At 46.9% G+C, this 26868-nt stretch overlaps 1 protein-coding gene across 17 annotated transcripts in view; it reads right to left on the bottom strand.

Moving 5' to 3' along the window:
• Positions 1–26868, bottom strand: part of SORBS1 (sorbin and SH3 domain containing 1) — a 238976-nt gene that overhangs the window by 19982 nt on the left and 192126 nt on the right. For 12 of the 17 annotated variants that reach the window (XM_079899517.1, XM_079899514.1, XM_079899516.1 and 9 more), the window contains 8 exons: positions 26028–26077; positions 16950–17122; positions 14211–14296; positions 11048–11215; positions 7058–7104; positions 3281–3395; positions 3013–3138; positions 1328–1522 (listed from right to left, as the gene is read on the bottom strand). In XM_079899517.1, coding sequence (XP_079755643.1) covers positions 1328–1522; positions 3013–3138; positions 3281–3395; positions 7058–7104; positions 11048–11215; positions 14211–14296; positions 16950–17122; positions 26028–26077 — 960 coding nt within the window. Of the gene's footprint in view, positions 1–1327; positions 1523–3012; positions 3139–3280; positions 3396–7057; positions 7105–11047; positions 11216–14210; positions 14297–14958; positions 16429–16949; positions 17123–26027; positions 26078–26868 lie in introns of all 17 variants that reach the window. The other 5 variants (XM_079899507.1, XM_079899508.1, XM_079899513.1 and 2 more) reach the window with 2 other exon arrangements.

Raw genomic sequence — 26868 nt, 5'->3', positions numbered from 1 at the left:
ATGGGAGAAAGGGTCCCATCAGGGCAGGAACAGACGGTGCCGGCTGGTCTGTGGAATCAGACTTGTAAAGGGACACACTGGAAGCACCCCACCCAACCGCCTCTGCCAATGCAGGCTTGACCCAGAGCCATGAGGAGAAAAAGGTGTCCTGGTTGAACCACTGTGCTGTACACCTGACACTAATATAACATTGTATGTCAACTAGACTTCAATAAAAAAAAGTTTAACAAGGCCTGCCACTGCTCTGACCCTTCTTGGGCTTTTATTCTCTCTAGGGGGGCTCAGCAGAGAGCCTTCCAGAGAGGAGTATGAGTATCGTAGTCATCTTGTTTTATAGTTGTGCTTGGCTACAGTCAAGCGAAAAATCTAGTTGAGTTCCCCATGCTATGACGAAGCAGAACGCCCTGCGCCTGGCTCACACCCTCTCCTCGAGAGATCATAGGATCTGGATCTCGCTGTGCAGGAAGCCCTGGGTCAGCCCATCTCATGCTTCCTGCCAAGAACCATCTCCTGGGGTCAGCAGTGGCAGGTGGGAGAGGAGGAAATGATTAGAAGATGAGAGAAAAGAGGCACCATCCAAGTGTCCCCAGGTCCTGCTCTCATTTCTCTGGCCATACTCCCTGTAACTTACCACTTATGGTCAGTCTATTTCACAAGCAGTCACCCCACTGTGCCTCTCCTGAACCCAAGGTCTGATTTTTTTCTTGGCTTTGGGAAAGTGGGGATGGGTTTGGAATAATTTATATTTTAAAACAAGTTTGTTCACAATTAATGTTCAGGCAAGCAAAGATCTTATTATGCCTATGAATCTACTTCTTTTCAGCCCAGTACAGACAGAGACACTGTTCCTTTTCCAACCCGGTTCTTGATTGCAAAGAACACTCTGAATCCAGTCTATATGTCTGAGGATGAGCCCATGAAATTCTCTCTTTCAATCTTTGTCTTCTACAGGCCAATCTTGACCAGTAAGATGACTAAGAGAACCATACTGGCCATGGGACAGTGGTGGTATCCAGACAACCAGCTTCACCCAGGAAGGGATGCTCCCAGAACAGAGTTTTGGACCAACTGATAATGGCGCTTATTTCTCTCTCCCTAATCATCTTATCCCCAGAGCAATCACCTTAAGCACTTCCTTTTCCCCAAGATAGTATTTCTCCCACCAAGGTCTTGAAAAATGCCATTTGTACACATGAGAACAAACCCTGCACTGCTGCAGACGGTTCTTAATCACAGTGTTGCAGAACCACCCCCGAGGGGCTGTGTGCTATTAGCACGGAGGTTTGTCGTGCTGAGTGTGAAAACCAGTGGCGAGAAGCTTAGGTACCTGAGGGCTTGCAGTGGCACTACGACTTGGGGAGGAGGAGAAAGGCAGGTCGATGTAATCCACGGGGTTTTTCACCAACGGCCGTTTGATCACGTCCACATAGGTGATGGGGAAGATGCCTTGCCGGGACGTCCCTGGGATCCTCCCTTCGTACCAGTTCTCGTCCACCTGTCGAAGCAGCGTGATCCGCTCGCCCTGCAAGACACAGAAAGGCAAGGGTCCTTGTCCTAGCAGGCCTTGGCACGTCTGAGGCCCCTGCCTGTACCTCGTGCTCTCCTGCATTATTTATTACATTCTTTGTTCAGAAAAACCTTCTTTGCTAGACCTGGATGGAATCAGTTATCACTGGGACGGAGATGTTAACAGCAGTAGAGATACCTGGAGGCTGTTAAGCTTGGTCTTTACATATTTTGGTAAAGGAGAAGGTCAGACTCATTCTCTCAAGCTAACAGGCAAACATAGTATTTTTGACTCATCTAATGCAAAACAGACAGATACCCAATCTTCTTCTCTAAGGTAAAGGTTTTTGGGGTTCTTTTTCTTTTTTTATGTAATTTTATTTTTTCCTGTATTATTACAGAAAAATTAAAACATAAACCTGAGGCAGAAAAGAATCATTACCATAATATTATCACTTGGGGGTAACCACTGTTAATATTTTGGTGTAGATAATTCCATGTGAATTAGACTTGCACATACTTTTTTCTTATGAAAACTGAATACGCACTCTATTCCCCTTTCCAACTTGCTTTTTTATACTCAATAACATACAGTGAACCTCCTTCTTTATCAAGAAATAGAATTCTACATTTTTCCTGGCGGTGCACAGCTTAATGGCCCACTGCAGGATGTTCTATTGTACGTACATATAATGGTTTAATTATTGGTCTCCTGACGTAGGGCAATTAGGCTGCTTCCAGTGTTTCTTTTTTCTATAAGCTGGCTCATTTTTTTCCAGGCATAAGCTCACGTCCCTCAATCCTCAGTAAAATTAGTAACTTTAATACCTTCAGCCAGTTGAGAATTTTGGCATGTAAAGACAGCGTCTGAATTCGTGGGAAGGACAGTGTCTCTGCACAGCTTAACTGTGTTCAAAATAAGCATGAGCGCCTTGAAGGCAATGATAACAGTGTCATCTCCTGCTCATTGAGTCCCAACTAGATGCCACGTGTCACACTGGGGGCTTCACTGAGGCTGTTTCATTAAATCCTCTCACAGCCGCTCTGGAAGGGGGCCATTTATCTTCATTTTACATATAAAAAATCGCAGCTCTGAACAATTATTTAACTCCCCCAAAGCCACACAGCTGATAACCTATGACTCTTGGCTTCAAAGTTTTTCAAACTTCCTGGACTTCCTTTTCTCCACATTAATGTTGTACCACCTAGTTACCAACACAGCACTTCTCACATTACTAGGTGCTCGATAAACACTGAATACGGTTTACAAAAGAGGTAGGTCTGTGAGAATTCATGGGCCGTTCATTAGTGAACTCAATGCAGGGTTTGTTTTTTTAATACTTCATGGCAGAAACCCTGCAACTGCCCTCTGTGCAATCCTTGATGGGGCACAGAGCTTGGGGGCACGGCAGCCTCACCACAGTGGCCGCCGCTGCAGTGCCCCATCCCCACGATGACAGCGCCACCCAGCGGGGCCCCCTGGCGTGGGATGAGAGGGCAGCTTACCTTTCTGAAGGACATCTCTACTTGGGTATCACCATTAAAGTTAAACTTGGCGATAGCTTCGCCGTATTCCAGAACCTGCACTGGTGCCAGCTTTTTGGGCTGAGCCTTCTCAGCAGGAGGAAGAAGCTGAGAAAGGAAAAAGGAGGCGAAGGAGAATGGAAAAGAGAAGAAAGCAGAGAAGTGAAAGGAGGAAACGAAACACAAGTTAAATGAATTGTGCTTTGGGCACGACCAGGCTTTTCCTTAGAAAGAGAAAGAGCCAGAGTACCTCAATGTAGGTGCGGGGGAAGATTCCCACCCGGCCGTGGTGCTCTCCTTCATACCAGTTCTGATCGATCTGCTTATAAATGTACACGACGTCTCCCTTCTGCAGAGGAAGCTCCCTGTGGACAGAGGGTCACAGCATCTTATCAGATGTCCCAATGTGTGTAAGACTAAGATGCTCCTTGTTTTAGCAAAAGGAGACTTCGAGTGAGGTCAAAGGGGACAAGTGACAGAAGAGGCGGCTCCATATGTGGATGCGACGACTCCACTATTCAGGAAACTGCAGCACATTCGGCATTTTTCCAGTCTTGTGGGATGAAGGTTAACTTTCAAACTGACAAGTGCCCAGACACCTTATTAGTTTGTTGTGGTTTCCCCAATGTATTTTTTGTCAATGCTGTCTTATGCTCAGAATATTTATGCAACACACAGTGATGCACCCAGCAGTCTTAGCTGCTGTTCATTAATGAAAAATGTTTCCTTCTAGATACTTTCACTACCCTCTTCTATGCCCTAGAAATGCATGCCTTCATTACCCATGACATTTAAATTACCGTCAAATTGTGACATACGGATATCCTTTTATCATTCTATTCGTTTAGCCATTCATCCACCACTCATTTCATTACCCATTCATCCATCCGTCCATCATCATGCAGTAGAAACGCTCTGATATTAGGCAGATCTGGGTTCAAAACCCAGTTATACCATTTACCAGCTCTGGTACCTTGGGCAAGATATTTAATCTCTCTGAGATACTTTCTTTATCTGAAAACAGGAGCTAACTCAGAGTTGGTGGAGAATTCAGCAACAAACTACAAATAAAACACCTAGCACGGTGCCTGTTACATAGTTAACACTCAGTAAATGTTAATTCACTTTCTTTTCAACATGGAAAAGGGATCTTGGAAAGAAAAGTGGATTTTCCTTCAAATGGTCTTCCTGCCCCTTTTCAACTTTTCCATATACATCCCTTTGTTTGCCTCAATAATATGTTAACCGCTAACCAGGACTCCATTTTAAAAACTGAGAGAGAAAGATAAATTTTAAGCAACACAAAAACTGTACCTTGAAATTTTCTTGCATTAAAAAAAAAAAAAAAATGGGGCTTCCCTGGTGGCGCAGTGGTTAAGAATCTGCCTGCCAATGCAGAGGACACAGGTTTGAGCCCTGGTCCAGGAAGATCCCACATGCCATGGAGCACCTAAGCCCGTGCGTCATAACTACTGAGCCTGCGCTCTAGAACCTGCAAGCCATAACTACTGAGCCCGAGTGCCACAGCTACTGAAGCCTGCACGCCTAGAGCCCGTGCTCCACAAGAGAAGCCACTGCAAGGAGAAGCCCGCGCACCGCAACGAAGAGTAGCCCCCGCTCGCCGCAACTAGAGAAAGCCCGTGCGCAGCAACAAAGACCCAACGCAGCCAAAAAAAAAGAAAAAATGACTAGATCTTTTCCATTTGCCTCAAACCAACAGCATGGAAAGACAGGACTCTGACTGCAATTTGGACGGGGTGTGCCTGCTTTGCAGTGTGCCAGGAAGTCCCACGGTACGTGAGGGATGCTGGCTAAACAAAGGGGCACATCTGGAAAACCTCACACAAAGTCAGCACTGTGCTGGATGAGAGAACAAGGCAGCCTGTGTGGGTCTTGCACTGGTAGGCAGGATTCTAACCCTAAAGAGGCCTGTGAAGGGGATCCGGGGCATTTGTCTCTGGAAGAAAGAAGGTCTTTGGCCAAATTCTTGCCATAGCCCTCCCTGGGGGAGTTCTGAATCCTCCCCTCCATTTACTCCCAACTATGGGCACACAGATGAGCAGAACCCTCAGAATATCCACCCCTGCTGGAGATCTGCAGGCTCCAAGCTCTGCCACCCTAAGTGACTTGCAGGTCACTTAGGCACATGGCAAGGTCTGGTAATAACAAGGTTTGGGAAATAATATGATGTACTTTAGATCTTTTCTGGAGTGTCACCATGTACGTTAGCACAGTGGAAGCTTGGAGAAAGTCCTGTGGGACAGAAACCTGTTTAACTTGGTTGAAACGAGTGCTCCCACAGAACACTTTTTTGAGTAACATACTATGGAGGAAAACAGAACCCAGTGACTGGAGATGTTTTAAAATATTCAAGTCTATGGATCTTTTGTTTTCTCTTTAAAAAGTATTATTAACTTTTCTTGGGAGGCAACGTGGTACAATGAAAGCACTGGGTCAGGAGGAAGGAGCCCTGTCCCAGCATGAGCAACGTTGGTAAATGGTGATGAGTTCTGTCTATCTTAGCCTTCTCACCTGTTCTATCTGTGAGGATTTTTAAATGAAATCTAGCTAAATGTAATATCACAATACCGTTCAATGATTACATGGAACTTTCTCAATTCAAAGAAAAAAGAGGAAAAGGTACTTCTTGATTAAACTAAAAAATTAATTTACATAACTATATGTATATATATTTTATAACCAGAGGTCTCTGGTTTAAAAAAAGGAGGGGGACACTTTTGCTACACTATGCAACATATCTTACAAGTATTACCTTGGCTGCCCTGCAAGAGAGGCATTTTTTTTTAAGAGAGGCATTTTTATGCCCATTTTACAGATGAGGAAATTTGAGGTGGAGAGGTTGGTGATTTGCCCATGATCAGAGGCAGTAAGTGGCACAGTCGGGATTCAAACCCAGGACTTCCTGACTCTAGAGCCCATAATCAACCCAGCACATTATGCCACCACCTCTCATTAGGTGACAAGCTAAAGCACTGGAGTAATTACAAGCAAAGCCAAATGCACCAGATTTGTGCCTAGGTTCTGGAAACAGTAGGCTAGTCACTCATTTTGTGTTGGAGGAGATCGGAACCACAGCTGAGCAGCCTCCATACAGCGTTTTCCAGCGTCCAAGGATGGAGGGCTTTCCTTCCCCTTTCATCACCAGGACAGCAGGATGGCTGCTGTTCACTGCTGCCAATGAAAACTCACAACCCGTTTTAATCCATAATTAATATGAAGTGAGCAAGTTCCTCTAGGAACCCAGTCATTTCTCACATTTCATTCTACGGAAAATGGAAAGGTTTTCTGGTCGTCTAAACTTAGGTAACATTGGCTAAATCAGCTAATTAGGTTTCTTTATTGAAAAACTTCTAGAGAGCCGTTAATATGTCAATAGCAAAGTCTCTCTTCAAGGAGGGGCAGGAGGTACAGACATAGGAGGCAGTGGTTCCCAGACTCATTTCTAAGATGGAACACTATTTGAGAAATATTTACAGAGCCAGCACTCTGAGGAACATACTTAGAGAAATGCTGGTCTCCTGTGGGTTCACATAAGCCTTTAATCTCTCGGGATGTTGCAGCAAAACTGGCAAAGTTATCTTCCTAGAGACTGGTTCTGGTTCCTTCCGTAGAGAAAGTCAGATCAAGCCACCACTTAATGAAGCAAACTGAGTCCCCACATAGGAGGTAGCAGAGCAGCACAGAGCTGAGAGCCCAGGCTCTGGCACCAGGCTACCTGGATTTGAATCCCAACTCCATCACTGACCAGCTTGGGCAAGTTCCTTAACCTTGCAGAACCTTAGTTTCCCCATTACTACAAGGGAAATAACAATAGCGCCAACCCCACAGGGTTCCAATGAGGGATGAATGAGTTAACATACGTAAAGTACTTTGAATGGTGCTTGCACATAGTACAATCTAAAAACCCCTGTTTCTTACTGTTGTTATTTTCTCCCACTCTTCTCTATGAGTGCACGTCTGTGCTTCAAAGCAGTTAAAATAAATGAATATGACTGGTGGCACTTACTTTAGCGTCTGAGCTTTAAAGTCAAACTTGGCTCTGGCAGGTCTCATCTAAACACAGGAAACAGTGACAAGTTAAAATCACAATTTATGCATAATGAAAAGGACACACGTTTACAAGTTTCCGGAAAGCAAAGCAGAAAAATCCACCCTAACCAGTTTACTCTGGTGTCGAAATCTGGGCAGAAATCTACTTGTCTGACCTTAGCAGAGCACTACATGGACGTTCAATCAGTTATGCCACGCGTGAGGATCTCCCTACGGAGGGGCAGATGTGGGGAAGAGATGGTTAGAAAAGTCCTAAAGTTGAAATGCTGGTCCCCGAGGCTGACACCACTATTAAAAAAACAAACAGACAAACCCCAGCCAGAAGTCCTGAGACATTCCTTATCTAACTGTCTTAGTCTTTGGGGAGCATGTTCTCTTTACCTGACTTAAATTATGACCTGCAAGTAAATGAACCCTGAGTGACTTCTCGCATCACCTCCAACTCCACATATTTCTCCAGGTCTGTGAAATCATCCAAAAAAGCCAGATAAAGCGAGCCCTGAGCTCATGCTCTTCCTTCAAGGCTTCCATTCTTGTTAGGTAGCCCTCTCCTCCTAGACCCCCCAAGACTGGAAGTCATCCACAGCCCCCATCTCCACTTTCTCATCGAGCCTGTCATTAAGTCACGCCAACCCTCCCTCCGTCCCTTCCACAACCCCACTCAGGTCTGACCTCTATTTCCCACAGGCACAGAGCTTCCTTTGACTTCAGTTCTCTTCACTCTAATCTACTGTCACTCAGGAGCACAAATAACATTCCTCAAATACCTCCATCACATCTCTTCCTTGCTTTGAAGCTGGCCCAGTCTCTCAACTGTGCCTCAGATCAACTCTCAATTCCTGAGGTGGGTTAAGGCCTTTGGGTCATTTCTCCCCACTCATACCTAACCGCCTTTATCTCCTATGACACTTTTCCTGTCCCAGTCAGGCAAATCTACTTGCTGCACCTTGTCTAGACACCCCTTCTCTGTCTGGAATTTCCTCATCTCCAATTCCAACAAAGAGAGCAAAAGGTTCCCTTTTACTTACCATGTTTATTTGTACATCTTTCTTCCCCACCAGTAAAAGTGGGGATTTTTTTTAAAAAGAAGAAAGATAGAGGGGAGAAATCATGAGAGCAAGCAGTTTACAGCTGCCAGTATAATGCTGCCCCAGCCATGAGCAGCTCCAACCTTTTCAACTGCTATAACTTTCTGGTATAGGGAAACAATGTGATGAAAATTAAATTACATACTTCCTCTTCAATATTAGAAGGCATGGACAAAGCAGAGGGGAAAAATGGGAGACTCTATGTGAGGAAAAAAATGGTTTTTAGAAGCTTCATGAAGCTTAGTTTTAGATCCTGATCCCTTAGTGAAATGCCCCATATTTCCAGGTTCCTCAAGCTGGGGTCTTACAGGGATCTTCTTTAAGGCCATGGATTCTCCACAGGAATTTTTTTTAATTTTGCATTTTCATGTGATGTTTCCATCTATCTACCATACATGTTAGAAGTCAACTGAATGACGACCTTATAATCAATGTCACAGATTTCAATGCCTGCCTGTGACCAAAGAGCATAATTCAACAGTTGTAAGCAAATAAGAACAAATGTGGAGTTAATGATAAACGACAAGTTCACAAGAGAAAGCCAAATGACCAACGTTTTAAGCACAAAAATTTCAGTGATTCCAATTTTAAAAAGTGGGGGGCGGGGGGGCTGGTTGACAGCCAGCTGTAAAGCTGTATGAACTTTAAAAAAATTTATACCAAAACAGCACGATATTCACACTCTGAGTGGCAACTGAGTTCGGGCAAAATTATATCAACCATCAATTAAATTAATAAAATCCAACCATTTGATGAATAGCCAGTGGTGCCTCTGTCACTCAAAAGATAGGGACATGAATATTAATCAGTTCTCAATTAAATTTATAATTATTAAATAAAAATTGTATACGTGTACAGTTTACTATTTAATTTGTAAATTGGCTTAGGTCAACCCAATCGGGTTGGTGAAAATTTTTTTTCATCAAAGGGAATTCATACATTATTCAAGATTGAGAAACACTGATTCCACTGAACTCTTAAGTCATATTATATGAGTCATATTGCCTATACAAAGCATCATCTCCTTCTTTATCTTCCTCCATCCTCCTGAGGCTTAATCGATCTTTTCCTCCTCTGGTTCCCAAGGCATTGTGTTACTTATTACAACAGAGGTAACTGTTCCGAGGGTGCCTCTTCCACTAGACTGCCAGCTTCCCAAGGGCACAGTCTGAGTCTTGTTTCTATCCCCTCACAGGGTTCTGGGCAAATTAGTGGTCATCCAAATTCTACTGAATGGTACAGAAGTACATCTACATAGCCTGGTGTACCTGGGACTCATTGGTCTTTATTGTCCCATGTCTGTCAGTCGACATCTAGGGCAGTGATTCTCAAAATGTGGCCCCTGAACTGCTCAGAAATGCAAATTCTCAGGCTCCACCCCAGAATCAGAAACTTGGTGGATAGGGCCCAGCAACCTGTATTTTAACAAGCGTCTAGGGGATTGTGACACACTTAAGTTTGAGAACCTCTGCTCTAGAAGGGAGGCAAGGCAGGTTAGGCAGAGTTTGCCTGCCTCTGTCCATGGTTATTGTGCCCTGGTTGCATTTCATTTGCATGTATTATCTACACATGGGTTAGGCAGCCCTAGGGTGCCTTTGCATGTTCCCATCTTCTCCATCACTCACAACCAGGTAGGCCTGGGAATGAGGATAACCCATCACTAGAGCCTTCAGAACAGGGTGGTATTCAGGAGCTGGAATGCTGAGGGCTGGCAGTTGTCCTTCACTTGCATCTGAGTAACTCCTGCTAATTTCTGCCTCCCCTTATTACATTTTATTTTTCTCTATCACCTTAGAGTCTCTTTCCCCTCCCCAGCTTTCCTTCTTCTAGTCTGGTTCCCTCTTTTCTCTCTTTGTTACAGTCACCTTCTATTTCTTTAAAAAAAAAAAACAACAAAACCCAAACCATTTGATGAACAGCCAGTGGTGCCTCTGTCACTCAAAAGATAGAGACATGAGTATTTAATTGGCTATTACACCGAACAATTATACAACTGTATATACTTTGGTGTCACTGCCCCATTTCCCCAATCCTCCCCAAGCCCCAGGCACACAGGCTTCCCTGAAAGGAGCTAATCTTCAGCAGGGCTACTTAAAGATCACGTGGCCAAACAAACGCTGATGCAAGCTGCGGCGTTTGGCCAGCACAAGAATTTCAATATGTTGACCTTCACGCAGGAGGCCAAGGCCTGGATAAAATCACTTCAAAGGCTTGTACTTCTTTGTTCCTTGTATAATATGAAGTTTCATAATTTCAGCTGAGAGACGTCAAAATTAAGGCAACAAAGGAGATCTCTCTCAGAGAGCTCTTACCCTCCATGGCTTACCCTAACTGCAAAAACGGTTTGGCTTTCAAAATTCCTCAGTGAGGTTTCAGCTCTACTGAACACTTCAGTCAATTAAATCATCATAGGATACCAAGTGGCTGTATTGCATGTAATACAAGTTTCACTAAACCATCTTTTCAAAGAAGAACCTCGTAATTGTCCACACCATAGCTACTAATGCATATGAACTAAGGTACAGGTTTCTAAGCAAAGTGCACAGGCAACACAGTCTCATGATAAAATGCAGATGGAGAAGACCAGACTCATGAAGGCAGCCGATGCTCTAAGGCATGCATTCAGGTTGTGCGCCAGCAGATCCCGGTCCCGCAGCCAGGCATGCTTGGACATACAGAGCACAGGACATGATGGGAATCATGTCCACCGACCAGCCAGAGAAGAGCCAAAGCAAGCCTAAGGGAAGCCAGGATGACAGATGCTGTCTGGAGAGGTAATTTGGCCTACAGAGGGCAATGCCGAGGGAAGGCAAATATTGCTTTGGGTCAAGCAGCAGATCGAGGTGACCAAAACAGACCTCTGACCCAGATTTCCTTTTTGCTGTATCGTCTATATTGAGGAGGTCCCCAAAGCGCTCATTAGTGATAAATTGATGGTGCGTCGGAATGACGCCCGTGTGGCGTCGAGCTGCAATATCGGCTTCTTCTTGCTCACGCTTAAGTCGTCTCTGGTCCGCTAAAAGTTTCTGCCATGAAATTGCATAAAATGGGCTGTGAATCATCTGGTCCAGGGTATTGGAAAACTGCCAACAAAAACAACTAAGGAAAAAGGTGCTGGGTCAATAGGGAGGAAACATGTTGGGGGGGCTTTATGGCCGCAACTGCAAGGTTCCCGCTGTACCCACCCACGTGCACTCTGTGTAGGGAGGAGACAGCACTGCGGGGAGAAACCGGGGGAGCACTGGGCTGCGGGGAACGCTGGGTCCCATACGGTTACGCTGTCTGCAGACTATCTCCCAGCTCAGCCAAAAGCCTCCTGCCTCCTGGCACAAGGCGGCCAGGGCATCCAGGGGGTCCGTCCGGAGCATTCACGAGCATGGAGCATGGTGGGAGGCTGAAAGTGCTATCCTTCCCTCACTCAGGCAGTGATGAGTTCCCATAGTGGGACCAGGGCTGGCTGATTCCTCCTCCTCAAATCAGGCTATTAAAACTGCTGTGGGCTTTTATTGTGTGGTTCTGTGGCAAGCAGGTCGTCTTTGTGCTTCCTATTCCTGCTACTTTATGCTCAAGAGAGTAGAGATACCCATTTCAGAAAACGTGGCACCCCTTCTCCTAGGCCAGCCAACCCTTCCTCCGAGTACAGTTGTTAGGAGGCCTCAGCACATGCACCGAAGGCTATTTATGTGACTGACAGAAAGCATCACTTACCTTGTACTTCCTACTTAACTGTTTCTTCCTTAGGTGAAATGAAACTGAGTTTAAGGGAACGAGGTAGACTATAAATGCAGGAGATAAACTAAGAATAATGGTACCTGGGTTTAGAAGAAATATTCTCTCCTAAATTAAGGAAATAGTCATCTATTTCTATTTTTAAAGGCCTTTTAAAATAATTAAACAAGGTTCCATTTAACTAAATGTCCTCATTGCCTACTGAAAGGACCCTATGGAAGAGAATTTTAATGTGTTTTCTTACTCCATACCAATCATACCTTCCTGGGATTAATATTCTTTGCAGGAAAGCATTGATTAGTACTGATCATTCTGAGCATTCTCAATAACGCATTAGTCTTCTCCCAGCAGGTAATTAAATGCCTTAAGTGACACCTAGTCCCAAAGGATGGTGGGCCCACTTTTCTATTCTTCTCCAGGGTCTACCAGTAATAAAGCAATAACTCGTCAAATGGCTGTGGGATTCCCAGTGCTCAGGTAAGTTGTGGTAAAGATTAAACGAGAAAAGACGTGAGAAAGTGCTTTGTGAAGCACGGGCGAGCCCTGGTTTCCAGCTCTGCCTCTGGTACAAGGTAACTGGCTATGTGGCCCGAGGCAAGCCACTGTCCTGTGGCAGTCCTTTCCTGGATAAAACAAGGGAATTGCCCAGATGACCACTAATGTCCCTTCCAGGACAGGCTCTTGTTTTCTGAAATGCCATTATCATCAATGTTAATAAGAAGCCACTTGCATGGAAAAATGCCAGGACTGGCATTCCCTGAGCTGGGACATGTGAGTTGTTTCTGTAGCAATGGGAATGGACAGATGCAAATGGAGCAGAGCTCCCTACCCAGTGTGTGACTCTGACCTCAGCAAATCCATCATTCCCATAGTTTAAACACATAAGCCAAAAAACAGGGAGAAAGACCCAAGGATCTGTGAGCCAGCGTCATTCAGGAAACAAGCTGCTCACCCTCTGAACTGCTCAACCAGCAAAGTAAAATCTGCTTCCCATGTGGCCGGCAAGAATTCTACCACGAAACCTGCCATGTCGGATGCTAGGGTTTATCATCCTGAAATGGAATGTCACCTTCCCTCATCACAGCAGGCCAGGCTTCGATAGGTAGAATCTTGTATCTCAGTGACAGTGACAAAAAGGAGTCTGTTCTGTGGCCAGATGGACGTCCACTGTGAGTTTTTCACCATGCTATCACAAATAATTCTGTCCATCAAATGCTTCCTCCTGTTTCTTTTCACAGACAGGCGCAAATGTCTTACTGAGCACTGTCTGTATTGTGCCCAGAGAAGGGCAGAGCTGTGGTTTTATTTGTCCTTTGTCTCTCTAGCTGGCAGCAATGATTGTTACCCTCCAGCTCTCTTCAATGTCAGCCTTACCCTAAATCCTTAAGGAAAATCCCCGTAAGCTCTGAAACCAACTCAACAAAACAGCACAACACAGAAAAAGGGCTTCAGACTTTACGGGGAAAGGGACGGAGTTGCATACACACGAACACCTTCCCTTGCTGCCACCAGGTTCAAAGCAATTCTTCCATCTCTTCATTGCAAGAAAACACTCATCAGAGCTTGTTTAAGCTATAGGACCCTTTCTTCCGGGAATGCAAAGTCTAGAAAACATGCCTCGTCGTAACACTTCATCACAACAGCAGCTTGTGATTTTGCCCATTCAGCTGATGTGCAGAACTACCTCTTCCTAAATCCCAAGAGAACGCGTTCCTTTCCCGGCCCCGTCAGTCAGATCACTGCAGTACAGACATTTCAGTAGCTGCAGGACAAGGTCTATATCCTGAAGTTCTGGGGGAGAGGGGTTATCAACGTTTATTGGGGTATCTCTCTTCTTCTGAGTTAAAGGCAACTTCTTCAAACTGTTTTTATAAAATGTATCATGGGCATTATTCTTTTTCAGTTTCCTCTTTCTCCTACTGCATATTTCTCAATATGAACTGTGCTTTGTGCCAATAGAGGATGGATTTCCCTGGAGAGTAATAAGGCGGGGGTTAGGGGGAAGGACTCTAGGTTCCCCTTAAAAGGCACTGAATGCAGTGGTGGGCAAGCTCTTTCTGAACCTCACGGGCAGGTTTGGCATTTGGAACTTAGCACCTTGGGGAAGATCAGTCCTACTCTTTGGAAAAGTGGACTAAAAGAGGAGTGACTGAGCTCATGTCATATAAAAAGTCACCTGTGAAAATCCCAATGTTTGCTTCTAACTGCTAGGCCAAGCCACCTCCCTGAATGTCTACTTCCTTCATATTTTTATCTGCACAAGAGCTAAGAGATTTCAAAGGGGGCGATTACCTCTTTATCATCATGACGTCTTCGAATAAATTCTTCTGTGGATTCCAAGTAATCAGCTGGTATAAAATGCCTTGGTGATTCTGAATCTTCAAAACAATAAAGTAAAGTTAAAACAGGCAAAGATTTAGTGGGAAACCAGATTGGGAAAAGATTTCACCTTTCATCCATGACAAATATCAAGTTTGTACCGTCGTCGTTTGGTGGTCAGTATTCAAACTCTGAAGGAAAAAAAAACAAATGCCCTCCCCCTCCCGATTTTTGGATTTACCTGTGAACTAGTTTCATACAAAGAAAACTAATCAGAGGCAAAAGGTGAGCAAAGAGAGGACCGTCTTTGAAAAGTGTCCCTATTAAGAGGCGTGCAGGATCTTACAGGGACACACACTGTACACTCACACACACATACACAGGGCCACCGAGAGAGGCTGCCTCTCAAAAAACCTCAGGGTGAATTGGGATTGGTGTGAACTGCAAGGGGTTCAGGAGTTCAAACGAACACATTTCTCAGATGAGCTAAACGGCCAATTTTTCTTTCGAAACAGAGTTTGGTGGTTAGTCTAAATGACATGGGGGATCTGTTTTTAAAGAAGTGCAGCCACTATGAGCCATGATTAATTGCCAAGCAAAACAAACAGAAAACAAAGGACGGACCAGAAAATGAGCACCAAGGGCACACGGGAGGAGGGAACAAAGCAAGCAGAGTGGAGAGATGGGTGAGGTGAGACTGGGCAAATACACAGAAGGCCACCTCCGAGGGACGTTCCCAGTTCACTTTGGGGGTTGTTGTTCCTGTCCAGGCTGTGGTCTGAGTACGGCAGAGAGTTCCCATTACTAAAGGCCGTCAGGCAGACCTCCGGGGCCGCGGGTCTCTCCTGAGGGGGCTCTGAGATCCGGCTCAGCCTGGCCATGGTGTGCCGGGAAGACAGCCGTCTGGGAACCAAGGGCCTCCCCCCGGAGGGGGGCTCGTCCTGATGGGGCTGAGACCCCCTGGGGGGGTCTGGCTTCTGGCCTGAGAAGTCCCCGGGACAAAGCTGTCTGGAGGGATGCTGGAAGGGCTTTTTCAACCGAAAAGGGAGGGGGCTCATTAGGTAGATGTTCCTGAGGAGTGTGCCCTTGTCCCCTCTGGGATCCGGGCGCCAGTCGGGCCGCCGGGAGGTCTGCTGCTGCTCGTGCCTACGGATGGTGGTGAAGCGGGTGTAGGAGGCTGGGCAGGTGCCCTTGCACTTGTTGAGGCGGTGTTTGGGGAAGTCTCCGTGAACGCTGCCGCTGCTGCCCTCTCGGCTGTCGCTGGAGATGTTTGAGCAGCGGTCCAGCTCGTCGGAGCAGGCGGAGAGCGGCTCGGAAGGCACCAGGCCCCTGAAGCTCAAGGTGGGATCCGCCATCCGGCTACACGCTGGAGAGGCGTAGATGCCCCCAGGGTTCAGCCCGCCTGCCTCCCTGGGCCGGAGCTTGGTTGACTCCAGGAGGGACTCAGCCGAGCGGGCAGAGGTTAGGCCGCTCCGGGCCAGCATGGGCGTGGGAGACTTGCTCAGCCGGCCGGACAGGTCCAGCGACGGCATGGACCGGGACCGCTGAATCAGCTGCTCGAAAGCTGTGATGCGGGAGGAGACGGTGTGCTTGGGGACGTGCTCCGAGCCTTCCTGGTTGGGGCCCAGCTCGCCCCTGGCCAACGCCAGGCTGCTCCTCTCGAAGTGGGAGGCAAGATCCCGCACACTGGAGGAGGAGACGGACCCCAGGAAGAGGCCGGCCCGGTTGATCTGGTGCATATCTCGGTAGAGCATGGTGAACTGCGGGCCAGCCTTCCTCAAGAGTGGGCAGGGCCTCCTGGCGCTGGTGCTGTACTCCTGCAGGCTCATGGTGCTGCTCGACCTGCCGTCGTAGTCCCGCCGGGAGCGCACGAGCAGGTTCTCCGCGCTGCCCCCCACTTGCAGGGGGAGGCCTCTTTTGGAATCATTCAGAGGAACCGAGACACAAAGGTTCTCACAGCTCTGAGCCTTTTCCGATGGCAACAGGACGCTCTTCTGATCCTGCAAAAGAGCGCTGGGAGCAGAGAGCCTGGGTTTGAATTTGGAGGGGAGGATTTCCGAAATGCAGGCTTTCGCAGCGGACAAGGGTTTCTTGTGCTTACACCCGGGGCCTAACGCACTGCTAGTGTGAACCGCTCGGCTATGAACTGAAGATGAAGAAATCATGTGAGCATTCCCACCTTTATGATCCACTGGAAAGCATGCAGAATAAAATAAACAGACCCATTAGGTTAAAGCTGAAAGCTACAAGAAAAAAAAAAAAGGAGAGGAAACATGCTCGTTGGTCATAAGGGGTGTTTTGTCTTTTGTTTTAATTTCCAGTCGATGTCCGGAAGCAAAATAATCTGTGCTGCAAAGCAGGTGCAAAGATGCAAAGAAAAATGGCCACCCTGCTAGAGTTAGGAAAAGCTCCGCTAATTTCTAAGACAAGGGAATCAGAACAAAAAAGAGAGAGATGCTTCAGGGAGAGCAAGGTTGGGGTTCAAAGGAAGGGAAACTATTCGTACCAGAAAGAAAAATGGCCGGTGAGATACTAGGGGAGGGGACTACAAGGGCTCCGTGGCCTGGAAATGGATCTCAACGAGTCAAAACTCATCCCAGTCGCTGGAGGTTCACCCTCGCTGTCATCACCCCAGGAATGGGTGTGGACGGGCGAGAGATATCCTGATAGCTGTGTGGATGGGCGAGAGGCCTGCAGGCTTCGCCCAGTTACCTTTAGTTGAGGCCGAGCTGGATGGCCTCTTGAGCCCACTCAGGCCCTGGAGAGGGATATCTCCTCCTTCCAAGACGCTTTTATAAATCTGCCTCTCATTCTCCAAGCTGGTAAGATCCCCGGGAGCCCCATCTGATTCCCTCTTCACCGCGTGGAAGTTGGAAGAATATACACTGAGAACAATGAAATTTTAAAAGAGAGAAGAAAAAAAAAGAGAGAGTAGGATTTAGTATTTTTAACAGTTTTCTAAAAAGCACATTACCAGCTGAGAACAAGGAAACACACTTCCTGGCATCCCAGCCAAGCACCGTCCCTTCTAAAGGGCGTTCTTAGTTAGACACAGAGCTCTACAGACAAGGCAGGCCCCCAGGTGCCCCGGAATGCTCAGGAATCGTGTCTAAACAGCAAGGTGCTCTATTTGAGATGACTGCCTTGTGTCTTAAAAGAATAACTCTGAGAAACACTGCCTGGGGATGGAGGGCAGGAGGGGGGCCAGACAGGAGGAGGTTCTGGGGGCCCAGTGGTTGCACTCAAGATGGGACAGTCGAGGACATGAGTGGAGCTTCTGACATGTTGCCAGCCAGAGTTGGCCACTTCAAGTCCACCACCTGGATTATTTTTCTGGGTTGTTCCTCACAAGTGCTTTGACCAATGGAGCATTAAAATCAACGAGGGGCTTCCCTGGTGGCGCAGTGGTTGAGAGTCCGCCTGCCAACGCGGGGGACACGGGTTCATGCCCCGGTCCGGGAGGATCCCACATGCCGCAGAGCGGCTGGGCCCGTGAGCCATGGCCGCTGAGCCTGCGCATCCGGAGCCTGTGCTCCGCAACGGGAGATGCCACAGCAGTGAGAGGCCCGTGTACCGCTTAAAAAAAAAAAAAAAAAAAAAAAAAAATCAACAATGAAAGGAGGTGGCCCAGCTGCCTGGGGTCTCCAGGAAAATCAGCCCCCAGCTGCAACCGGAAGCTGGGATTCTATGTCTTCTTATCCCATCCACTGCTTTCAAAATTTGTATTCAGCACCTTATGACATGTATTATGAGTATAAACTATTGCTGGTTTATAGCCTTCATTTATTTTTATCTTGTTGAAAGTCTAGGTATTTTTGCAAGTTACCACAAATCCTTTTTGGAATGAGGTGGGGCACAGAAAAAATTAAGAGCGCCTACTCGCTGAACCCTCCCCCTCCCCTAATTCCAGTTTTCTATGCCCTCCCCCACCAACACACTGACATGTGGGCACGCTCACACACTCACTCAGATCAGTGACGACCCCTTTTCCACAAAAGCACTCAGGCTCCTGCCAGGCTGCTTTTCAGTTCTACCAAATTCCATCTACCGGCATCAATATGGAATTTTTCCAGCTCTAAAGATGTAAACAGCTTGATGAAATTACTTCATCCCAATATTATGAATATTATCAAATGGAAAGAAACGTTTAAGGAATTACAACAGCGAACACCCATATACCACCCCCAACCTAGATTCTACAAGGAACGCTGGGCTGCATTTGCTTCCTCATACATCTGTCCGTCTCTTTCCTTCTATCCATGCATCACCATACAATCATTTTTATACTTCCCGCAGACTCTGGGTCCCCAGAGTTACAGACAACGATGGCAACAGCAGCCGTACACCCTGCTTGTTGAGATGGCCTATGTGCGGGGCACTGTGCTAAGTGGCCGATGATCATTCTCTCTTTAACTCCCACGAACGGTCCTACTTTCCCCATTTTCAGATGAGGACGAGCCACTGGGAGAGTCAGGCACTCATCAAAGCTGGCGCAGTCAGTGCACGGGCGGCGCTGGAACTTGAGCCTTGTCGTCGGGCACCACAGACGGTACTCTCGGCCGCTCTAACATTTCCCTACCACCTAGGAGGCAGCACCTTCCAAGAGCCCAGGCTTGCACATCACGGGGAAACAGGACTTAAGAATGCTGGAGCTCCATGTGCGTCATCACTGCTGAGGGCTACCTGCCACGAATGCACCCCCGGGACGAGCATATCCAGAGCCAGGAGTCAGAAGTGGAAAAGAGGTGGAAATTCCGTGGTAGGACAGGCAATGTCTCCACCTCAAAGTAGTCAAGTTCCCCGGAGCAATTCCATTGCTTCCAGCACTGGTAACACCCCCTCCCAGTCACCACCACTTCCCGGGCCCTTGCCATGTACCCGCCACTGCTTGAAGGGCTTCACGTGCTCTATTCAGGGGACTGCCGGGCTATCAGGGCTCTCCCAGGCCCCTCCTCATTATCTCTGGCCTAGGTCAGGGGGTCAAATCTCTTCCCCTTTCCTCGGCCAAGACAGGAGAACATTATTGGGAATCTAAGGGGAAAGAAAACCAACCCTCAAAGCTGAGAACAAAAAGCATGTGAATATGGGAATTCCCCGGTGGTCCAGTGGTTAGGATTCCACACTTTCACTGCCGAGGACGCGGGTTCAATCCCTGCTCAGGGAAGATCCTGTGAGCCCAGCGGCATGGCCAAAAAAATAAATAAATAAAAAGGCATGTGAATGAAGTGAGTCTACATGCAGCCCTCCAGGGTTCGTGTCTCAGAGAGAGGCCTCTGGAAAGGTCGGGATGGGGGAAACACTCTTTATTTGCAGGCGCCCACTAGACTATCTCGGCCACGAGTATGCTCAATAAGTATCTGAGGAATGAATAAAAGGTCACATTTTCTGAAAGTAAAAATTGGCACGTATGATCTGATTAAGGATATGCTTTAATTTGCGAAATTATGTATTTAGAAATTCTTTTACAAGTATAAGGATTATATCACATTCATTGAGGGCTCTTAGCTCCTGAAATCAGTGACCATGGAGTCATCGGAGGGGTGGAAAGAGAAAAACTACAGGGAATTGGGATGGCCTGAGCTCAGGCTGGCTGTCCTTACTGGTGCCCGCCTGGTCCTGCCGGGAGGTGCCCACTCTCACCCGCAGGCTCTGGGACAATGGCTGCACCCATGCTGCTTCTGGCTCTCCTGCTTTTGCCTGCAGGTGGCGTTCACCGACGCCACCCAGGATCTGATTAATAAAAACCGTCACCTCTTGCTAGAGAGCTGAAGGACCCCTAAAGGTGACTTGCAAGGTTGTGGCACTATCTGCCGATTTAAATAAATGTAAGCTCTTCTAAACCGGCTCTAAGTATGAATTTCACAATGAAAGACAAATCTGCCCCTTTTCTAAACTTCCCCTTCACAGTCCACCCTCTTCTTTTTGGTTGCATTTTCTGATTTTGTCCTTCAGTTTAACCACGTTTCTCCTTTTTTGTACAACCTCAACTAAGATCCATGCATAGATGTCCTTGAGGCTCACCGACCAACAGCCTTTTGGGGAGGGACAGTCTCTAAAGCCCCGCTCACCTTGGTCTGGGGTTAGCAGACCTCCCTCGGCGCTGGGGGAGTGCCTGACGGCAGTTTCTATTCTGCTGTCCTTCCCCTTGAATTGCCTCAGCCTCAGTCAGAACCTCCCACCCAATGCCCCCTAGTTCCTCCTCACTTTGGTGCTGACTCTCGGCGGCAACCAGCTGCCTGACCCCATACCGCCTCTACTGCACCAGCTGTCAGAACGTCCCTCCCTCCTGCCACTACCCCACCTCTGGCTTTAGTCCACCCGTTATCACCATTTGTTCCTGCTTCCCCACCAGAACAACAAACCAGCACTCAGGAAACCTCTCAGAATGGATTTGCTCTAGCCAATTGTTTTCTTTCTGATACCAAAGCCAGCATGCTTTTTCCACATGTGTAACACTTTGCAACTGAGGGGCTCCTTGTTTCAAAACAGTATCTAAAAACTCTTGACCAATGTTTTTAAATATATCATCTCCGGCAGACCTAATGTTGGAAAGACGTATCATTTGTCCCACTGTCCCCAAAACCGAGGACCAGAGGGGTGAAGGCATTTGCAGAAGGTCACAGAGTTCCTGGGTCTTTGCTGTGTTCAAACAGATCAGAGAAGTTGGGAAAATGAGCCAGGCTGATGGAGGAAAGCCCGATCAGGACCAGCAGCCACCAACTGCTTCACAAAACAAGTCGAATTCAGAAGCTCAGCCCTCAGTAGCCTGAGCTGAGCTGTTTTCGGTTCGGAAAGAGCAAGCCGGGGTGGGGGACACTGCGGAGAACTCACCCTCTGGCTGAGATGCAGAGCTGGCTGCTGAGTTTCAAGGGGGATTGAATAAAAACACACTCACCGAAAGGATAAAGTGAGAGAAGAGAGCAATCATCTTAGGCCCAACTGTTTCAATCGTGCTACCAGGAGGGCTCTGGAGGAGACAGGCAGGGTCCTGGCAGGCTGTGATTCCAGCCCGGCTCCAACGAGGAATGTGATTGCTGAGGCAAACCCACTCTGTTTAAGAACTTGGAAACAATCTGGTTCTCTCAGCCTCAATTTCTTTCATTTGCAAAACTAAAAGGTGCAAAGAGACTGTCCATGAAATCCACGCTCAAATCTGTAATCTGTGTAGACCTTTCTTTTGAGTTCCAGACACAGACATTTAACTGCCTTCTACACATCCTCACCTACATGGTCCTCAGGCATCTTAAACCCAACCTGTTCCAAACCAACCCCAGCCCTGTTCCTCTGTCTTCCTTCACCCAAGCCAGAAAGCCAGGGGAATCAACCCCTTTCCCCCTCCCCTTGCTCCCCAGACCTAAGCAGTCACCAGGTCCTGCTTACTCCCTGCCCTCGACACAGCTCACATCAATTCTTCTGCTCCTTCCCTCCCGGGACTGCTCACGACCACTGACCACTCGTCTGTACCTCTGCAGGAAGCACAGCACCACTCCCCGAGCCTGCAGCCCTGACTCCCTCCAATCATATCTGCAAATCACTGCCCATGATATTTCTAGAGAACATCTCAATCTGTCCTTCCACTGCTGATTTTATTCATGCCACAAATATTTACGCAGCACCTACTAAGTGTCAATCACTCTCCTAGGTGGAGATTCAACAGAGGACAAAACAAAAAATTCCAGCCTCACTGTTTAAAACCATTTGGTGGTTGGGCTTCCCTGGTGGCGCAGTGGTTGGGAGTCCGCCTGCCGATGCAGGGGACAAAAAACATTTGGTGTTTTCAGGAAAAAAAAAAAGAAAGTAACTCTTTCTAGACTTTGGGGAAGGGAGTCTAGACAATCTTAAAGCCTTTTGTACTGTATGAAAAAAATTTTTTGTATTTATAATGTAATGCTACTGTCATTCACTTTTTATTTGCTGCTGCTCTATAAAACCTTTCTTTCATTCTCCCCAAAATAGAGATGCTCACTCCTTCTTGGGTCCCATCATTGAATTGACCACACTGCATTCTGACTGTCATGTACAAGTGTCACTTCCCAATGACACTCTGAGCCCCTTGAGGCCAGGCAGTTTATCTTACGAATCACTGCATGCCTGGTGTCTAGCACTGTTGTTCACCAAATACATATTAGTGGAAAAAATGATTCTATGAAGTTACATGCCTACAAGCACACAGATTTCTGACATTTTTAAGGCCCAGGGGAGTCTCTAATCTTTCATGTAGCTCTTTAGGTAATGATTTGTGTTTTGATCTTACATTGGATTAAGGGAAATAATGTTTTCTCTAGTGGACCATCACCATTTAGGAAAGAGCAGCTTGTTTTTGAGTGCCACCTGCTGGCCAAATAGAGTAAAGCTCTTTGGTTAGGCAAAAAAATGTATTCGTGCCAATCAATGCCGAAATGATAAGTCATGATGAAAATATACCGCTGACTTACAGATCTGATAACTCCAGGGAATTAAATTCAAAACGGGACATACACTATGATTACAAGTATGAAAGATATATTTTTTGAGAGGAAGGACTGATGTTGTATTAGGATATTGGGGCTATGGGTGAATTTCTTCCTTTCTCTTCCCAGGTGCTTCTAATATTGTGATATGGAACCATGCTAATAAAATGCTAAGCTGCAGTCTGCTCAAGATGTGAAAGTAGATTTAAGACAACACCATCACTTCTCCAGTGACCACAGAGTTTTTGATCCTGGGGTATCGGTGACTCCTCTTTCTTCAGCCCTTGGGTTAAGTAAGTCAAGCCTTGCCAACGTTTCTTTCACGTTTCGTGTCCATGCAGTGAAAGGGGCCAGATTCCGTTCACAAGCAGCCTGCCTCAGTGCTAAGCAAGTTGGATTCTAGTTAATTAAGATTCACAGATGCATTCATTTATTCAACAAACTCTTACTGTGCATTTTCATACGTATCAGGCACCGCACTTATGTTGACTCCTCACCAATTCCAAATACTGAAAAACCTAACTCATTTGAACAAACTGGGAGAAAACCAAGCCTGAATTACTGAAAAATCCCCACATGGAAGAACAGCAGGAGGGAAAAGCTCATCTATTCCTGTCAAGTGTTTCATGAGAGCTGGGCTATGGCTGAAAAACAGAGGTCTCTGGACCTATTTCCATGATACAAATACAGTGCTTGGTAAATTAGCACATCAAATATCTATGTACACCAGTACTCAGAGTGTCTGAAAGCAATTTGCTCTTTTAAAAAGTCTGCATGAGTCCCCCTCAATCCTGCTAACCCACTATTACACAAATGGTTAAGTTGTTTTTTTGTTTTTTTGTTTTTTTTTTTTTGCGGTACGCGGGCCTCTCACTGTTGTGGCCTCTCCCGTTGCGGAGCACAGGCTCCGGACGCGCAGGCTCAGCGGCCATGGCTCACGGGCCCAGCCGCTCCGCAGCATGTGGGATCCTCCCAGACCGGTGCACGAACCCGTGTCCCCTGCATCGGCAGGGGGACTCTCAACCACTGCGCCACCAGGGAAGCCCAAGTTGTTTTTTTAAGTGCTCAAAACAGTAAACCCTAGCATGCCTTTCGTTAATTTATTACCCAATTTTGAATCAGTACTGGTGCAGGTGAGAGTTTACTGCTGCCACCAGCAGATCTTGGCAGTCTCCTGGCCTAGAACGTCATTGCTCCTACTCTGGTGGTAGTTCTGCCACACACAGCTGTGGAACCTGGGCACACACTACCTTTCTGTGCTTGTTTCCTCACCTATAAAATGGGGATAAGAAATAACGCCTGATCCTGAAATGCTGAGGACTAAATGAGGTAAGGTATATACGATGCTACGCACAGGGCCTGGCACATAGTAAATGCTCGATCAGTCGTTAAAATTATCATTTCATTCAAGACCTGCACTCTTAACTCTGATATCCTGTGGGAGCTGCCTTCTGAATACTTTTAACCTCTACAGTCTATTTCATTCAGTTGCCACATTGCCTTTTTATTTACTAACTTTTTTGTTTTTGCGTGTTTTGCCCCGAAACTATTAGGGGACTGCACCTTATGCTCCTATTAGAATACCCAGCATAGGGACTTCCCTGATGGCGCAGTGGTTAAGAATCCACCTGCCAATGCAGGGGACACAGGTTCGAGTCCTAGTCCAGGAGGATCCCACATGCCGCAGAGCAACTAAGCCTGTGCACCACAACTACTGAGCCTGCGCTCTAGAGCCCATGAGCCACAACTACTGAGCCCTCGTGCCACAACTGAAGCCCACGTGCCTAGAGCCCATGCTCTGCAACGAGAAGCCACTACAAGGAGAAGCCTGCGCACTGCAACGAAGAGTAGCCCCTGCTCGCCACAACTAGAGAAAGCCCGCACACAGCAACAAAAACCCAACGCAGCCAAAAATAAATAAATTTATATTAAAAAAAAAAAAAAAAGAATACCCAGCATAGTGCCTTAGATCCGGTAGAAATTCACTCAGCCAGCCACCTGAAGCAATTTTTCACCAAAATACCCTAATCCCAGCTCACTGACTTTCAAATGAAACTACTCTTGCAAAATGCCTTCTTTGGCAAGATATGATAGGTTGGATACGTCCAAGTGACCATAATATTTGCCCCCATAAACTCAGCATTCAGACCAAGTCAGGCTTCTATTTGAAGAGGTGAACTTTGCTCATTGTGGACTTACCCAACCCAAATGGAACAAGTAATAGTGTGCCTTTCCTCCTTGTCATATTTCAAAGAATGAGATACAGATGGTGATATAATGGTGATGAGATGAGAAGCTGCTCCTACCAGAACAGCTCCCAAATCTATAGGGTGCACCAGGCAGTACGGAGATGCAGTCCTTGCCCTCATGGAGTTCATAATTTATTATAGTTATAAAAATACAAGAGCATAGGGCTTCCCTGGTGGCGCAGTGGTTGAGAGTCCGCCTGCCGATGCAGGGGACATGGGTTCGTGCCCCGGTCCGGGAGGATCCCACATGCCGCGGAGCGGCTGGGCCCGTGAGCCATGGCCACTGAGCCTGCGCGTCCGGAGCCTGTGCTCCGCAACGGGAGAGGCCACAGCAGTGAGAAGCCCGCGTACCGCAAAAAAAAAACAAAACAAAACAAAAAAAAACAAGAGCATAAGTCAGGTAGACAGCAACAGAAGTAAGTGCCATAAGAGGTACCAATGTGAGACTGGGTATAGGAAGGACCCGTCAGAGCCCATCGATACAAGTGGAAGTGCTGGCTATTCACCGTGTTTGTAAGGGTAGGGAGCAGCACGGAAGCATTTTCGGCTGGGATAACACCTGCACAGTGAAGTACTAAGACAGGTAACCTAGGAGAGGACCTGGGATGGTTTGGGGACGGGAAAGGAGTCTGGTGGTCAGCCCATGAAGAAGTGCGTGGGGTGTGCATTCATCACTCAGGCAGAATTCTAAGAATTGGCATGGGGGAATAAACCAGGATCTCTGAGAATCAGACACGTTAGCCCCCTCTTGGCCCCATCCTTCCTCATGATAGGTCCAGCCTGAGGACCTCACCCCACCCCCACCTTTATATCAGACGTGGCCTTAGTCACCCACTCCGTTCCCCCAAAGATCAGCACACATTCTAAAGGTAAAGATGCCAACACAGGGAAAAGCTTATCAAAGGTAATATGAATCAACACAAAATTAATTTGGAAAAGGAGGGGGAAAAAATAATTTGAGGACGATAATTGCTACTTATCACCAAACTGTACGTCATTCAAATTCACTAGACTGATAACAAAATACAACACAAGCCTCTTCCCGTTTCTGATATTTAATACATCAAGCCATGTAAAGAGTGATAACTTACTATCCAGGAGGCTCTGAAGAAATTTCCGGAGTGGGGCTGACTGCTGAGCTCTGTAAATGTCAAAAAAAAAAAAAAAAAAAAAAAAGAATGTAGATGACTTACTTCGACTCAGATATTTCAAGCCAAGGGGAAAATGAGAGAAGTCCTTTTCCTTTCCTAATTTAGATAAAGCCCTCTGAGAGATGGGGGGCTCGGCTGGAAAGGTCTCAGTGCTGGCGGAAGGCGGTGCTCTTTCTCTAGAAGGATTTCTGGGCTTTTGCCTCCCAGTGGCTGCAACCAGGGCTCTCTGGGTGGGTCGGGAGACGCCCCACTCCTTAACATTTATCTCCAGTCGCAGGCCCACTGGAAAGATGGCCCACCACTTGGCAACAGGCACTAGTGACACGGACAGCACCCTCCAGCAGCTTATCCCCCCACCCTCGGAGCCAGACTCCTTCATGCACCCACATGCCTCAACCAGAGTGTCACCCAACACTTCAGGTACGGAACATACAAAAATGCATTTTACGGTGCTTTGTGTCCACCTAGGGGGGTGGGATAGGGAGGGTGGGAGGGAGACGCAAGAGGGAGGGGATATGGGGATATATGTATGCATATAGCTGATTCACTTTGTGATACAGCAGAAACTAACACACCATCGTAAAGCAATTATACTCCAATAAAGATGTTTTTAAAAAAATGCATTTTAAAAGACTGTACTTTTAGATCATTTATTTACCCCTGCAGATTGAGAAGTGTGGAAATGGGGAGAAATGCAGTTTCACAAAACCTATTAATCACCATTTCAGCGTGACGGGAGGGAACATATTATCAAATTACAGGCCCCTATGCACAAGGAAGA

Source organism: Stenella coeruleoalba (genome assembly GCF_951394435.1).
Source record: "Stenella coeruleoalba genome assembly, chromosome: 16".
Classification (NCBI taxonomy): Eukaryota; Metazoa; Chordata; class Mammalia; order Artiodactyla; family Delphinidae; genus Stenella; species Stenella coeruleoalba.
This window is presented reverse-complemented; position numbering and strand designations above follow the sequence as displayed.